A 17,723-nucleotide genomic window follows, 5' to 3' on the forward strand; every position below is an offset into this window, starting at 1 on the left:
CTTTTAATGAATAAAGCATTGGACATACCTTTGAGGGGTGAAATTGCCTTAGGCTTTGGAGCAAGGGATTGGGGCTAATTTGACATGGATACAAGAAGCCGCGCCGTCTCAGCAGTGACTATAGGATTGTACTAATTTTGCGATATCGTATGCAAGTATTTTAATTGTACAGTGGAAAGATGCTGGAGAAATTCAAGGAGGTGGCCTTATAGTGAATGCCTTTTACAACGTTCCTTTATCTCGGCAAAAGTGATACCCTTATTTCGTCGGTAATTCTTTTCATTTTAAACACAGGCGTACAACGAGTATTGGCAATGAAAGTGAAACGTTGCACAGTGCAGGAATCAGTTGCTGTCTAGAGTTAGGGAGCTGGGGGTAGACCGTGCCTGACCATCGTTATCATGATCCGTCGGCTCCAGTTCGAGTTTCAGCGGCTGGTGATTCACTACGACCCTCAGCGGGAACGACGCGAAACTTCCAGTGCGTGAGAGAACAGACTGGGCAGCATTCAAGCACTCCCCAAATTCGCTCAAGCAGCTAAATTGTTTTAATTGCGACATTGCAAATGGCGTTGGGAAATTTGAGAATTGAAGGCAGTTTGTAAAACATGACCCCGCCCCTCCCGGGACTCCTCCCAGTGTTTGCCAAAATTTCCAATCAGAGTTCGAAAGCGGGATCTGAATAAACATAAAATCTAATTGCTATGCGATGTCTAAACGGGAGGGGGTTAGCGAAGGGGGAAATTTTCTTGGAGAGGGTGGTCACTTTGCTCATTGAGGAGAGAAAGGGCAAGAGAGCATTTACCTGGGCCATCGGGTAGCCATGGAGAGCTCGGACAGCAACAGGGGGCTCTTGTATCTATTGCTTTTTCTACAGTTATTGCGGCTCAGTTTCACTCAAGTAAGTGATTCTTCTTTACATTTGATAAATAAACTACTGTAAAGACTTGGGCACATCTTGAAGGAGTGTGGGGGCATTCTTTATGAAAGTTTCGGCCCCCTCCCCATCCGTTGCAGCCCCCGTGATTCAGAAAGCATTTAGCTGTCCATTTAAGTTTCTCAGTGAAATTGTTCAAGAAGTCCAAGCAGTGGAAGAAGTTTTATCAATAAGCCACTGTGTGCATTATGATAGAAACCCGGTGATAATGAAAACGGGGACAGACACAGCCGTTGCGTTACAATACTTTGAATGGGCTGAATGCCTTGCAGGGACAGTGGTGGACATCCAGCTTTATTTCGATTGTAACGACGGTTATACAAATTGGGTAGTTTCTAGATAGTTTTCTCATCAACCTGTTAGAAATGTTATTACACATTCTGGAGTAGGTGGGACTTGAACGCAGCTCTTCTCGCTCGGAGTTATCGGCACTACCAATGCACTTCACGAACCCTCCAACATGCGGCTGTCTGGTCACCCAGCTTGGGGACTTAGTAGACGGGCAGGCGGAGGGGAAAAAGGTCTAACATGATGCTCCTCCGGTTTGCCTTTAGGTTTCTAGCTCACCCGGTCCATTCCACAGCTTCAGTTTGTAACATGGCATGTTCCTGTAACACTCAGGGGAATCGCCCCTTCTCTCCGCTTGCTAAGGCTGTGGGAAGGGTGAAGAGCTGGACAAAGACTGAGACAGTTTGGTTTTCTGAGTATGTGGGAATGTGTTGATAGGGAAGATTTATTGAGGCGGCAGCAGCAGGAATATTGAGGATTAATTCCCCAGCAGAAATCTCAATTGATATGTTATACTTCCTACACGACCGTTCCGTACACTGTCATTAAATACCTCCCGAAACAGCGCTGTACGCACATTGTTCTTTAAACTAACGTCCTGTTTCTTTGAAAATTGTTTGGAAACGAAGGTTCCGCCAGGTGATTCAACTCTCCCAGGTCCGGCCGGAGTCCCGGGATTGAATGGCATTGATGTAAGTCATTAGACAGAACTGTCAGTCGCGGCTCTTCCCCACTCCCCAAACCTCATCGCCTTTCCCTCATTCTTTCCACCCCCTCCATCTCCTCATCGCCTTTCCCTCATTCTTTCCCCCCCCCCCATCTCCTCATCTTCCCCACCCACTACTTTCTTCCCATCCTCCCAACGATTCGTCTCTCCCGTCCCCACAGCCGTCTTTCCATCGCTCCCCTCTCTCTTGCTTTCCCTTCCTCGTAATTCTCCTTCCCTCCCTCTCTCTTACCCACCCTATCTCTCTGTCATCCTCTCTTTCCCTCCCCAAGCCAGCCTCTATTTTCCCTCTCCAGGGAATTACTGTTGCTCCCAGTACTTCAATTTGTCCTGTCCTTTTCTTTAGGGTGACCGAGGTCCAGATGGAGTCCCGGGTCCACCGGTAAGTTCCCTCCGTTTCTCAGCAGCGTACGGGGGTGGGGGAGCGGTTAAAGACCATCATTTGCATATTATTCTCTCATTCATTCATTCATTCTCTCTGGAATTCACTTAGGGTCCCAAAGGTGACGCCGGTGCTAGAGGTTCGACCGGATTGGTGGGGCCCCCGGGAAAAGATGTAAGTACCAGTTTGGTTTGGAGGGACCCTGGTACAGGGGGTGTGGTGATTGTAAGGGGCCTGGCTCGTTGCTGATCTCACACTGGGCTCAGAGTCTGAGAGCGGCCGGTTCCAGCTTCTTCCACGCCCCTCCCATCAAACAGGAGCTTCACTGTCCCAATGGTTTGTTTTAAAAACGAGCTGATTCACAGTCACACACAGCCCAAAAGAGTGTCTTCGGAAAATGGCAGCAGTACCACTGGAGCTAGCCTCGCTCTTCATACCGTGATTCTGGCCCTCACAGGGATTGGGGTGTTTTCCTGGTTGGCAGAGTAAGGGGGTTGTTTCTCTGGTCCCCCAGGAGAGGGGAATGTTCCGTGGCCCTTAGACGAGTGGGGTGTTTCCCTTCGGCACTTACATAGTAAGGGGATATTTCCCACCCGTTGGAGAGGGGGTGTTCTCTCTGACACCAGAATAGGAGGGCTTCTATGGCCCTCAGAGCAAGAGGCAGGATATTCCCCTATCCTCAGCGCAGCGGCAGGGACCTCCCTGGCCCACAAAGCAGGAGGGTAATTTTCCTGGTCTGTTAGAGGTTATTAATAGTATTGTAAGAAATAGTAAATAATAAAAAGCACCAAGGCTTGTGTGGGAGGGGGTGTTCTGGAGTGGGTGGGGAGTGAGGTAAGGGGTAATAAACACATGAGAGAAATTTTGGGATACCAATGGTTTTAAGGACTGATAACACCTTGCATTTTCAAAGAAGTAGCAACTGAGATCGTGGATCCATTGGCAGTAATCTTCCAGGAATCCTTTGATTTTGGAAAAGTCCCAGAGTCATAAGGAAAAGCATCATTAATCAGTGACAAAGCTTCCCAAAGGGGAAATCATGCCTGGGAAATTTCTTCCAGTTCCTTTGAGGAGGTAATGAACCGGTTAAATAAAGGGGAAGCAGTGGATATAATGTATTTAGATTGCCAAAAGGCTACTTAAGGTAAGAGCCCACAGTGTTGGAAGTAGTACATCAGCATGAACAGAGGATTGGCTAATGATGGAAACCTGTAACTAATGGAGTGCTATTAGGATCAGTTCTGGGTTCAGTTATTTACAATATATATTAATGGTTTGGATGAGGAGAGTGAATGTATTATAGCTAAGTTTGCAAATGATACAAAAGTAGATGGGAAGGCAAGTGGTAAGGAATGCACAAAGTTTGCAGAGGGATATAGAGAGAGTGTTTAAATATGTCCAACTATAGTGGAGGATGGTGAATTCTTAGGCCAGCTAAGATCTGATTGAAGAGTGGAACAAACTTAACTTGCTGAACTGCCTATTTCTGCTTCTCCCCTGGTGTTTGCCTGTTTCATATTGTTACAGTGTCCCCTGGTGTTGATCTGTCTCACATTGTTTTAGTGACCCCAATGATGGCCTGTTTCTCATTGTTAGTGTCTCCTGGTGATGGCCTGCCTCTTGTTGTTATAGTGATCCCTGGTGATGGCCTGTGTCAGGTTTTTATAGTTTTCATGTTTCACATTGTCACCATTCAGGCAGGTAGTGCATTGTAGAATCCTGGAGTCATACCAAAAGTTAGCTTTTTTAAGGCATGTACAGTATCCTAATTTACCTGACTTTTAGCACAAGATTGTAGAAAGCACAGACTAAGCAAGAATTATTACTTATTGCAAGTGATTAGACTATATTTGCAGGTAAACAAATAACCCATTGGTATGTAACACTACCGACTAAAACTCCCTAAAAACAAAAATATTCCCTTGCATACATGTGCATGTGCGCACAGACACACACAAACAAACAAATAGGGAAAATAGATTATTAGCGGAGGTAGAAAAATTATAAAGTCAGTTCAGTGATCTTTGCTTCCCAGTTTTGTTGTTGAGATGATCCTTAATTGGTTGGCCCGACACTTGTTTCTTGGATCAGAGATAGTAGGAACTGCGGATGCTGGAGAATCCGAGACAACAAGGTGCAGAGCTGGATGAACACAGCAGGCCAAGCAGTATCATAGGAGCAGAAAGGCTGATGTTATGTCGTTCTCTTCCATTTCAACTTCTTTGTAAGATGTACAGATTGGCTGATTCACTTGGAAAATGTCTCTGATTTATTAATTCAAAAGTTGCATCTTGCCTCATGTTTAAACTGAGTTTTTGACTGCAGATCTGGGCTGGGAGAAGATCTGCATACTTATTTTCCACACTGTCATTGTCAGTCCCTGTAACTTGTTTCAAACTCCAAGCTGTTCAGCCAAGAGAACCAATCACATTGTTATTGACAACGAAAAGGTCTCTTTCATTGGTAACTGTCACTACTCCACAGACTTGTTCAAATACTTGTTATTGTGCCTGCTGTGGGGCCAGCATATTTGCTTTCAAAATTGCAGCAACATTCTTAAACAATGGTTTTCTCATTTCAGTTCCCAATGTTTAAATACAAAATAGAGTTGACCTGTCTCACATTGTAATTTAGCCCCGTGTCATGTTGTAATAGTGCTGTCTAGTGTTGGGCCTGTTTCATGCTATTGTATTGTCCCCTGGTGTTGGCCTGACTCATGCTGCTATAGTGTCCCCTGATCTAGGTCTGTTTCACGTTGTTATATCATCTCCTGGTGTTGGCCTGTGACATGTTGTAATAGTGCTCTCTGTTTTTGGCCTGTCTCTCCCTGTTATATTGTCCGCTGGTGTTGGTCTGCCTCATATTGCTATAGTGTTCCCTGGTCTTGGCCAGTCTTATGTTATATTGTCCTGGTACTGGCCTGCGTCACATTGGTATAAGATATTAACGAACAAGTGTTGGTATTAGTGTTTTGCTTAAAGCTGCTGTGGCTGTGACCTCACAACATCGAGTGGCATCATGTGACCCACAACATTCCTTTAAAAACCAAGAAAGGTATATTTGCAGTGGCCGAGCTTCACACAGTGAAAACCCTGTCTAACTGGACCCGGGCATCCAAATGCACCCATTGCTTTTTGAATCTGAGTCATCAGAAAATCTACTGGTCTCTGCAGAAGTTGGCTGTGAATAATTTCTATCCTACAGAATCCCTACAGTGCTGAAAGAGGCCCATGGAGTTTACACTGACCTGTTGAAGAGCAGTCCACACAGACCCACTCTATTCCTGCAACCCCATTTTTACCATGGCTAATCCACCTAGCCTGCACATCCCTGCTCACTACAAGGCAATTTAACATAGCCATAGCTTTCAGTTGCCTAGGCCTCAGTCTCTGAATAACTTTCCTCTGCCTCTTGACCTCACCTTGACCAAGATTTTGGTTATCTGACAAAATATCTCCTCACAGCTCAGTGTCATCTTTTGTTGTAGAACACACCTATGGAACACCTTAGGATGTGTTATAATGTTAAAAGTGCTATTTAAATATAAGTTCTTGTTGGGAATATTAGTCAGGCTGTCTGTACTGACTCTTGGAAATCACCAATTTCTGTTACTTTCAACAAAATAAATCCAGAAGTGATTAGAGATATTAGATATAAGCTTTCCCATTCCTTCACAGGATAAACATTTGCAATTCACGTTGCTAAATACAGCATTGAAATCCCTGGAATGGACTTACCCAATATTCCCTACTAAAGCAGGGACATTTAGAATGGTTGCATTCAGGAGTTTCTAATGGGCTGGTAATTGGTGATTACTTTTGTTATTGTGGTGTATCATTTCTTTGAATAATAATTGATACTGGAGATTTTAGAAAATATTAAGTTAATATAAAAATGCACCCACTGAGGTTCCACTGCTCCTGTTTCCACTCTAAAGTAGCTGCTAGTTCAGTCTTTAATGTTGCCAACATTCCCCAAGTTGATTTTATGGGATCTGAGCCAATGAAGGGAGAAGTGGAAATTGTTATGATGTGTTCAGAATGGACATTATTATCATAAACTGAAGTTGTACCTCTCTTGGCATTGTGCTGAAGAGATGTGGGAATGGACTTTTGGAGGACTTCTGGCTTTAATGCACTCTAGAATGGGAGCAAAGCTATCACAACTGAGTTCAGTGTCCCTGGACAGGATTTTTATGTCTCAGTGGGGGTGGGAATGTGGGATTACAGTCATTGAAATTTGCACTAATGGTCTTTGTGCCAATTCCCTGGATCGACCCATGAATTGGTTAGAATGCTTACCATCTGATCATTAACTAAAATCAAATGACAGATGCCACACTGAGAATTGCTGATCCATTGAGTATGATGGCTCAGACATCTGCTGTAAAGTCAGTATGCCCACACTCGGGCAGGGAAAGGTATCTAAAGTTGCTATTTCCACTTGATTAGGTATTGAACGAAACTGTTACAAACCTTTACTGTGAATTTCTTCTTTTCAACACTTACAATAAAAAGTGTTAATAATGACTAGAAAAGTATTGATCAGATAAAATCACTAGAGAGTGCGAACACATGAAGAACTGTATCCCTGGACTGACATATCCCCTCCCTAACTCCCCACCTACACTCACCTTTACTGGCTTCATCCCTGCCTCTTCGACCTGTCTGTTTCCTCTCCACCTATCCTCTCCTCTAACCATCTTCTATCTGCCTCCCCCTCTCCCTATTTATTTCAGAACCCTCTTCCCCTCCCCCATTTCTGATGAAGGGTCTAGGCCTGAAACGTCAGCCTTTCTGTTCCTGTGATGCTGCTTGGCCTGCTGTGTTCATCCAGCTCTGCACCTTATTGTCTCGGATTCTCCAGTATCTGCAGTTCCTACTATCTCTGAAGAACTGTATCCCAATTTTCAGGAATGGAAGGGAGACAAGAATTTCAATTTTTGCATTACATTTCAGATTGTTAAATTTCTGTTCATTGAAAGGTGTTAAGGCATAGGGGGACAAAGGCAAGCACTTGGGGTTGGGGGTGTCTTATGGTGCAATGGAGTTAAGCCACAGAATGTTTTCCTGACAATGCACCAATAGATGTGGGCAGTGAAATGGCTATCTTCTCGCAGGATTCCTAACGGGTGTAGGAATTGGGGTTCTCATAAAATGTGCTCTCACTGGTTTGGTTAAAATTTTGTTCATTCAGAGCATAACTGTACAAGGATGACACACAATGCCCAATTACTGGTGTCGATTTGTGCTGGTAGGTGGGTTAGTATTCTGCTGGTATTTATTGGTTGCTGGAGTGGGTAGATGGCTCCAGCTGTTCCACGTGAGCTGGAACATGGCTACACTAATCTAAAGCTTCACATGAAGTGGCTTCATTGGAGATGAAACAGTCTAGAACAAGTACAGCTCACCATCTCTATACCAGGATTTTTTAGGCAGAGATCCAGGTTGGTTGAATCTTGACCTGTGGAGGGAAAGATTGATGGGCCAAATGACCTTGTTTTATTCACCACTATATATTTTTATAAATCAAAAGATATAGTTGACTTCCGGTGTAAGATTGAAGCAGTGGGAATGTTTTGGTGCGATAAGTCTTGATTATCTCATCATCATAAATAATTGTGGAGCTGGAGGAACACAGCAGGCCAGGCAGCATCAGGGGAGCAGGAAAGCTGACATCTTGGGTCGGAACCCTTCTTCAGAAATGGGGAAGGGAGCTCTGAAATAAAGAGGGGTGGGGCTGGGGAAGGTAGGTGGGATGGTGATAGGTGAGTGCAGGTAGGCAGTGGTGGGGATTGGTCAGTGGGATGAGAGGGGTGGATAGGTGGGAGAGCAGATGGACAGGTTGTGTCAGGTCACTGAGGCGGGGATGATAGGGAGATAGGTAGGAGAGAAGACGGACAAGTCAAAGATGCGGGAACTCGGAAACTGGAAGAGCAGCACCTCATTCCGCCTTGGGAGCCTACAACCCAATGGTTCCAATGTGGACTTTACTTCAAAATCTCCCCACCCCGGCCTCATCACATGACCAACCCTCCCTCTCATTCCCTTCCCCCCACCCTGACCTGTCCATCTTTTCTCCCACCTATCCACTCCTCCCACCTCACTGACCAATCTCCACCACTCCACTGCCTACCTGCACTCACCTATCACCTATCACCATCCCACCCACCTTCCCCAGCCCCACCTCTCCTCTCTATTTATTTCAGAGCTCCCTTCCCCATTTCTGAAGAAGGATCCTGACCCGAAACGTCAGCTTTCCTGCTCTTCTGATGCTGCCTGGCCTGCTGTGTTCCTCCAGCTCCACACTGTGTTATCTCTGACTCCAGCATCGGCAGTTCTTGCTATCTCTATCTCATCATCTTCATTGGCAGTGCCTCGCAGATGAGGTGACTCTATTCTACTCTCAGGGTGAGTCCATAGGTGGCTGGACAATCTGATGTCGCTGCCACACTTGGGCCAAAAGGAGGTCGTAGGAAGGAGTGTGTGGGGTGTTGGTGTGGTTGCGCTGTTTTCACCCGACTTCGGCTTTTTCCCAACGATATGTCTCAGTGCTCGATGCCTTCCCGGATGCTACTCTTCCACTTTGGACAGCCTTGGGCCAGTGATTCACAGGTGTCAGTGGGAGTACCGTACTTTGCCAGTGAGGCCTTGAGGGTATCCCTTGGCTTTCTTTGGCTATCTAATTATTATCAGCAACTGTGGTAATTGTGAAATAAAAGCATTTTAGTATGATTTATTTTCAATAGACTAATTAGAATGTACAGAATGAACCATTACAGAAATGTCCAGTGTCAGTGGTTGTCCAATAATTTGAAATGTTTGACTGGATTAATATGAACTACTGGAAAGCAGACGTGACATGAATTGAAGGTGTTGACCCCAATTGGCACACAGTTAAGTTGATTCGCAAAGGAAACAATGGTGGCTTGAGAAAAATATTTTCCATACAGTGAAGGGACAAACTTCTTTTGAGGGAGTGTGCTTCCCAAGAATGTCTTGGAACTAGATTCATTTGAGGTTTTGCAGAAGAACTTGGATTATTATCACAAAAGGAAGAATGTGCAGGGATATGGGCTGAAGTTCGGCGAGTGGTACTTAGTGAATTGCTCTTACAAAGGCCCAGTATATACATAGTGGGATGAATGACCTATTTGTTGCTGTAATGATTTTAAGATCCTTTGAAGAGATTGCAAAGTGAATTAGACCTGCAAAGTGATTGGTCATGAATATAGCAAACAAAATAGAACATTGGGGCAATATGAAAATGCTCACTTGGAGTTAAGCATGAAGAAGCAGCATATTCTTTACAAGGTGTGCGACTAGCAAATGTTGAAATTCAGAGAGACATTTGGGTGTCCCTTAGTGATGACCCTCAGAAGGCTAACTTGAGGCTGTTAATATAGCAAGTATTCATCTACAAGCTCCATTTAACATTAAAAATAGTCAAAGAAGGAAGCAGGAAGCAGTCTGTCTTCTACATCTGTTTATTCACATTCTTCAGTACAACATACAGATCCTGCACTCTTATTATTTTCCAGTAGGTTTTTTAATTGTCCAATACGTTTATTTGAAATCACCAGCTTTTGGAGCGCTGCTCCTTCCTCAGGTAGACGAAGGAGCAGTGCTCTAAAAGCTTATTTTGATTTATTTATTGTCATGTGTACCGAAATACAGTGAAAGGCTTTGAGTGGTATGGGCAGATTGTAATAAGCAAAGGACATACGGATCAGAGACTTAGACAGGGGCATAGAGGTTACATTGCACAGGGTGTGTGCTGGGCAAGATCAATGCTTGCCCAGTGGGAATTCTCTTTTCATTGAGAAACCCACCACTAAATCATTCATCTGACCAATTAAAAACAAAGAAAAACTACAAGCACAGCCCTGAATAATAGAAATGTAGCACTGAAAACAAAAAATGTTGGAAATCTCCGCAGATCAGGCAGCATCCATGGGGAGAGAGAGCAAGCTAACCTTAAGTCTAAATGACTCTTCATTAGATGTGACGTGAAGTGTGGAGGCGGCAGCATTTATGTACTAGTAGCGGGGTGGATTGCTGGGGGAGAAAGGCTGCTGATAGTGCAGATTAAGTGACTGGAATGTGAGAATGGCAGAACAGTGGTGTGTCTAACTTCCAAACTGGAATGAACAGATAGTCGCACTGGAGTGGGAGGAGGGGAGAGATAACATGGTGGCAGAGAATGCAACAAGTAAAGCTAAAAGGAAGGGGAGAAAATAGGAGTGAATTCACAATCTGAAGGTGTTGAACTCCATATTAAGGCCAGAAGTTTGTAAAATGCCCAGTTTGAAGATGAGATGTTAATCCTCCAGTTTGTACTGCGATTTGCTGAAACATTGCAGCATGCTGAGGATAGACAAGTGGTCATGTGAGTGGGATGCTGTGTTATAATGACCAGCTATGGGAAGGTCAGTGTCATGCTTGCACAGAGACCGAAGTTATTCTGCAAAGCTGTCACCCAGTCTGCGTTTTGGTTTCTCCACAGTAGAGTGAACCACATTGGGTGCAGTGAATGCAGTAGATCAGATTGGAGTAGGTACAGATAAAATGCTGCTTCACCTGGAAAGACTATAGGCCCTTGGATGGTGAGCAGGGAGAAGGTGAAGGGGCAGATGTTGCACCTTCTACAGTTTGATGGGAAGGTGTTGGGAGAATGGGGGCCAATGTTGTGGTCAAGGAATGGACTAGGTGTCTGAGGGAATGGTCCTTGGGAAATTCAGACGGGGGAGGAAAGGGAAGACGTGTTTGGTGGTGGGTGCTGCTGGAGTTGTCTGAAATGGCAGAGGATGATCCTTTGAATGTGGAGGCTGGTGAAATGAAAAGTGAGGGCAAGAGGGACCCGATCACACTGTTGTGAGGAATGGGAAGGGGCAAGGGCGGAAGAAATGAGTGATAGGTCCGATGCGGTTGAGGGCCCTATCAACCACAATGGGCAGGAAACCATGGTTATGGAAGAAGGAAGCCATGTCAGCAAAGAGACAACAAGGTGTAGAGCTGGATGAACACAGCAGGCCAAGCAGCATCATAGGAGCAGAAAGGCTGATGTTTCGGGCCTAGACCCTTCATCAGAAATTGTCAGCAATGCTGTTTTGGAAGGTACAAAAGCAAAGTTGCTGAAAAAGCTCAGCAGGTCTGGCAGCATCTGTGAAGGAGAAAACAGTTAACGTTTTGGGTCCAGTGACCCTTCCTCAGAACTGTTTTGGAAGGTGGTATCATCCGAACAGAGATAATGTAGGCTAAGAAACTGGGAGAATCAGTTGGAATCCTTTCAGGATGTGGGGTATGAAGAGCTGTAGTGAAGGTAGCTATGGGAGTCAGTGGCTTTGTAGTGGATGGCAATGGACAGTTTAATCCCTGAAATGGAGACGGAGATTTCAGGAAAGGAAGGGAAGTGTTGGAGATAGACCATGTGAAAGTTATGGAGGGATGGAAATTGGAGGCAAAATGAACAAATTACTCAAGGTCCAGGCAGGAGCATGAAGTGGCTCTGTCGTCGATGTACCAAAAAAAAACAAAAAAAAAGACTTGTGGGAGAGGGCCAATGTAAGACTGGAACAAGGATTGTTCCACCTACACAGCATGGTTTTGTGCAGGGGAGGTCATGCCTCACTAACTTGATCAAGTTTTGTGACGAGGTGATGAAGATAATTGAGGGAAAAGGGGTTGATGTTGTCTACGTGGACTTCAGTAAAGCCTTTGACAAGGTCCCTCTTGGCAGACTGGTACAAAAGGTGAAGTCGCATGGTATCAGGAATGAGCTGGCAAGATGGATACAGAACTGTCTTAGCCATAGGAGGCAGAGGATAGACAAATGTGAGGTGATGCATTTTGGAAGGTCAGGTACAGGTGGAAGTTAGACAGTGAATGGTAGAACTTTTAGGAGTGTTGATGTGCAGAGGGATTTGTGTGCAGGTCCATAGATCACTGAAGGTGTCAGCGCAGGTAGATAAGGCAACAAAAAAGACCTTATGGCATGCTTGCCTTCGTTAGAAGGGCATTAAGGACAGGCAAGTTATGCTACAGCTTTGTACAACCTTAGTTAGGCCACACTTGGAATATTGCCTACTGTTCTGGTCATCACACTACTAGAAGGATGTGGATGCTTCGGAGAGGGAACAGAAAAGGTTTACCAGGATGTTGCCTGGTATGGGGGATTTTAGCTATGAAGAACAGTTGGATAGACTGGATTTGTTTTCACTGGAACACGGGAGGTTGGCGGGCGGGCGGCCTGAGAGAAGTTTATAAGATTGTGAATGGCATGGATAGAGTGGAAAGTATGAGACTTTTTCCCAGGGTGGAGGGGTCAATTACAAGGGGACACAGGTTGAAGGTGTGGGGGCACTGGGAAGAAGTTTGAGATGTGCGAGGCAAGCTTTTTACACAAAGGGTGGTGAGTGCCTAGAATGTACTGCCAGAGGAGGCGGTGGAAGCGGACACAATTAGCAGCATTCAAGAAGCACCTGGACGAATGCATGAAAAAGAAGGGAATAGAAGGATACAGATCCTGTAAGTGAAGACGTTTTAGTATGGAAGGGCAAAATGTGTCGGCACGGGCTTGGAGGGCCGAAATAACTTTTCCTGCACTCTATTGTTCTTTGTAAACATTGAAACATAAAAGATAGGAGCAGGAGGAGGCTATTCGGCCCTTTGAGCCTGTTCCATCATTTTTCACGATCATGGCTGATCGTCCAACTCTAGCCTTATCCTGCTCCTCCCCATAATCTTTGATCCTGTTCACCCCAAGTGCTATATCTAGTCACCTCTAGAAAACATTCAATGTTTTGGCATCAACCACTTCCTGTGGTAATGAATTCCCAAGGCTCACCACTCTTTGGGTGAAGAAATGTTTCCTCACCTCAGCTAAATCATCTACCCCGAATTATCAGACTGTGACCCCTGGTTCTGGACACACCCACCATCGGGAACATCTTCCCTGCATCTACCCTGTCTAGTCCTGTTAGAATTTTAAGTCTGAGATCCCCCCTCATTCATCTGAACTCCAGCGAAATCAATCCTAACTTAGTCAATCTCTCCTCTACGTCAGACCCGGTATCAGCCTGGTAAACCTTCGCTGTACTCCCTCAAGAGCAAGACTCTCCTTCCTCAGAAAAGGAGACCAAAATTGCGCACAATATTCCAGGTGTGGCGTCACCAAGGCCCTGTATAACTGCAACAACCCATCCTTGCTCCAGTACTCGCAACCTCTTGCAATGAAGATCAACATACCATTTGCAGCCTTTACCACCTCCTGCACCTGCATGCTTATCTTCAGTGACTGGTGCACAAGGATGCCCAGGTCCCACTGTACACTCCCTTCTCCCAATTTACAGCCATAAAGAGGCAAGCATAACTGGGACCCATGCAGGTGCCCACAGCCACTCCTTTGACCTGACAGAAGTAAAATGAATTAAAAAAGAAATTGTTCAGTGAGAGAACAAGTTCAACCAAGCAAAAGACAGTTGGTGGATGGGGATTGTTCAGGCCTCTGGTTGAGGAAGAAGTGGACAGCTCTCAGACCATCCTGGTGGAGAATGGAAGTATAGAAGAATTGGACATCCAAGGTGAAGAGGAGACAGTTAGGGCCAGAGAACTGGAAATTATCAACATGACAGAGGACATCAAAGGAATCACAGATGTAGGTAGACAGGTTCTGGACAAGTGGAGAGACAGGATGGAGTCAAAGTAGGAGGAAATGAGCTCGGTGGGGCAGGAACAGGCTGATACGATGGGCCTATTGGGACAGTCTGGTTTGTGGATTTTGGGAAGGATTTAGAAATGGGCTGTCCAGGGTTGGGAGACTATATGGTGGAGGCAGTGCAGGTAAGATCTCCAGAGGAAATCAGATTGGTGACAGTTCTGGCAACAATGGCTTGATGTTTGAGTGTGGGGTCCTGGTTTGGGGGAAGTCAGAAGGAGTGTCTGAAAGTTGGTGTTCAGTGTTTGCAAGGTAAAGATCAGTGTGTCAGACTACTATGGCACCACCTTTGTCGTTTAGTTTGATGACAAAGTTAGGGTTGGATCTGAGAGAGCGAAGTGTAGCAATTTCAGAAGGGGATTTGTTAGAGGTGGGTGAGAGGAGCAGAGAAATTGAGACAAGTGATGTCACACTGATAGTTTTTAATAAAGAGATTTGAGGGCAGGTAAGATGCCAGAGGAAGGGGTCGAAGTGAAAGGTGAATACTGGTGGCAGATGAAGGGATCATTAGGTTGGGGGTGGGGAATTCCTACCTGAAGAAGTGAGTACGGAGACGGAGGCAGCGGAAAAACAGTTCACCGTCATGGCAAGCTTGAAACTCATTAAGATGTGGGTGTAAAGGTATGAAGCTGAGTCCTTCACCAAGGATGGTACATTTAGCCGCAGAGAGTGGAAGCTCGGGTGGTATGGTGAAGTAACAGCCAGAGCTGGGATTGGGGGGGCTGTGACCTCTGGGGGAAGAAAGGGATAGCATCTGAGGGCTGGGAAGGGGTGGCTGCTAAGGGATGGTAAGGGGTTGGTTTGCAGTTGGAGGGGATGGGGATCTGAGAGGCAGAAAGGGGAGGATGGCACAGGGCGGGTGTTTGAGTCCATAAGTTGCTGGAGCTCGTGCGCCTTGATGCCGGAAAGAAAGAGAAAAAGTCTTTTGTTGAGGCAACAACTGAGATGATGAAGTGAATAGGCAATGGCACAACTTTGAGAGAGGGTGAATTGATGTTGCTGCAGAGTGGAGTTGAGTGTGTGCATAATTGCGCATGGTGCTGATTGTGGATCACAGGATATGGTGGGAGCAGTAGGCCAAGGAGCTTTGTACGTCCTGGAGATACTTATAATCCTGGGTGGAATAGAAACCTGAAGGGCGAATCACAGCACAGACTGGAAGAATAATGTCCCATCTTCAAACTGGGCACTTTGCAACCTCTGGACTTAATATTGACTTCAACACCTTCAGATTGTGAACTCCCTCCCACTTCTGCCCTCCCATTTCTGCCCTACTTGTTGCATTCTCAGTCAACATTTCTTTTCTTTTCTCCCTTCTGCCCATTCCAGTGGGACCATCTGTTTTTTCCAGTTAGACACACCACTGTTCTGCCATTCTCACTTTCCGATTACTTAATCTGCACTATCAGCAGTCTTTCTTCCCCAGCAATCCATCCCCCCACTATAGCATAAATACTGTTCCCTTCACCCTTTGTGTCGGTCTAATGAAGAGTCATCTAGACTTAACGTTAAATTGCTCTCTCTCTCCACTGTGATTTCCAGCATTTCTTGTTTTTAGTACAGACTCCAGCATGTACAGTGATTTGCTCCTATAATGCAAATAAAGGAAAGGTAGAGAAACAAGGGAGGGAACTAATCAAAATAGAATTAGAGGGAGAAATAATATACCCCAGCCCCTTTGGTACCATCTCTCTTTCTCTAAAGGCTTCAAGGATGTGGTGGTCACTGCATTCTCTTTCTCCAAGGACACCTGGTCATGAAGTAGCTACAGCTAAGAGGGGCAGGCAGTCAGGAACTATGATGTTCCTTCCTGGATCTGTTGATATTTGCTTTAGCCAGGCCCAGAAGCAGGCCCATGAGGCGGTCTTCTGACTTTCCTGTGTTTCTGTCCAGAGTGAGTGCCCAAAGATCAGGAGCATGGAGCTGAAATGCAACCAAAAGAACAACACATTTAAATTTTTTTTTAAACTAAGAAGAGTGGAAACATTTGTGTATATATGTGTTCCATTTAACATCAACTGGTCTTAATCATAACTCGGAGCATGCACTATCCCCACTCCATTAGCTCAGCAGTGCAACGTTAGCATTAGATATAGAAAGCAATCTGGAAATCAAATGGCATATGTTAGACTTTATAATGTAGGTGTTGGAGTATGAAAGAAAGGAAGTCTCACTGCACAACTACAGCTGACTGGATTGATTTCTTGTGTACAAAGAGAACTTACAATGTGCTGATACTTGCCAGAGTGAATGTACAACATTCTTAGAAGATTTCACAGGAAGAATGCTGAGAGGCTGTTTTCCCTGGCAGGAGATTCTAGAATAAAACTTGGTGAGCACCTAAAATACAACATTTAGGCATCACTCCGTGTTAAGCTGTGCCTTTGACAGCGTCGTTTCCAGACCAGTTGATCCTTTACTTGCAAACTTAACGCATGTATCTACTGATGTCTGTGCTGTACCAATCTACCTATAAAATTAGCACACGTCAAGCAAAACTTGAGATTAGAAGGAACTTTCTTCAGTGGAACTGTGAATATGAGATAAAATCCCAGGGATTCTGTGTTCAAAGACTACTTTTAAAAATCAGATGAAAGTATGTAGACCCATGCTCCCCGAAAAACATGAAAAAGGTCTCAAAGTCTAAACATCCACTGAGTTTAGTACTGTATTTGGCTGAATGCTAATATCACATCATGGAATAAAGAAAGAAAAATCTAAAGAAATTTAGCAGTTCTGTGGAGAGAGAAACAGTTAACATTCTGGAACCTAGAACTAAAGGAACAAAGAGAACCATGGAGGGTCATATGGCCGGAGGAGATCAGAGATAGGGAGGCGTGAGTTCATGGAGCTTAAATTCTCATTTCAAACATGTAGGGGTGGTTTGGGAGTCGGGGGGAGGTTGACAATTGGTGCATGATATTTAATACATATTGGCAACAAGGTAACACTTACTGCAAGAGAAAGTAGAACTGTATAGCTTCCTCCCGAAAAGTTAATAACTGTCTGCTACTTTGGTAAAAGAATGACTGCTGGTGTAAGCTAATATTTAAATATCAATAATAGTGGTTAGCATTGCTGTTTCACAGGATCAGGGACCTAGGTTCACTTCCAGCTTTGGGTGGCTGTATATTTGGAGTTTATATGTTCTCCCCGTGTCTGCGTGAATTTCATCTGGGTGCTCTGGATTCCTCCCACAGCCCACAGATGTGCAGGCTAAGTAGATTAGCCATGGTAAATGGCAGGTTACAGAGATAAGGTGGGTTGTCAGGGTCTGGGTGGGATGTTCTTCAGAGGGTTGGTGCAGACCCAATGGGCTGTATGGCCTCTTTCCGCACTGTAGGGATTCTGTGATAATTTAAGAGTGAATATTGGTGAAAGGTGTTTAATCTACTTATCCCTTTGGAACTTCTACATTGTACAGGGATTACCAGGACAACAGGGATCACCAGGAACCCCTGGACAACCTGGGCCAAAGGTAAGTCCAGAGTGGTGGACCAGTGAGAGGATTTTTCTATAATTTTCACTCACGTTAAGGGCGTACAACCAAATTACAGGGAAGACCACTTTTTCTATTCAACTGAAAGTGGTTCAATAGTATGACACAGATGTGAGTGATTTAATAGGATTTATTTAATAAGTTACTGTCTAAGTGTGGAAAAGTGAAACAAAGCA

The 17,723-nt window shown here is 44.9% G+C and overlaps 1 protein-coding gene across 1 annotated transcript in view; it reads left to right on the forward strand.

The window, feature by feature from the left end:
• Positions 1–792: 792 nt before the first annotated feature.
• The window catches only part of LOC109914978 (collagen alpha-1(IX) chain-like), a 137,475-nt gene continuing 120,544 nt past the window's right edge, over positions 793–17,723 (forward strand). The window contains exons 1-5 of the mRNA XM_048597344.1: positions 793–900; positions 1,854–1,916; positions 2,298–2,333; positions 2,445–2,507; positions 17,473–17,526. Of these exons, the coding sequence (XP_048453301.1) occupies positions 823–900; positions 1,854–1,916; positions 2,298–2,333; positions 2,445–2,507; positions 17,473–17,526 (294 nt within the window). The 5' untranslated portion in view covers positions 793–822. The remainder of the gene's footprint in view (positions 901–1,853; positions 1,917–2,297; positions 2,334–2,444; positions 2,508–17,472; positions 17,527–17,723) is intronic.

This window comes from Rhincodon typus, chromosome 5 (genome assembly GCF_021869965.1).
Source record: "Rhincodon typus isolate 14 chromosome 5, sRhiTyp1.1, whole genome shotgun sequence".
In the NCBI taxonomy this organism is placed as follows: domain Eukaryota; kingdom Metazoa; phylum Chordata; class Chondrichthyes; order Orectolobiformes; family Rhincodontidae; genus Rhincodon; species Rhincodon typus.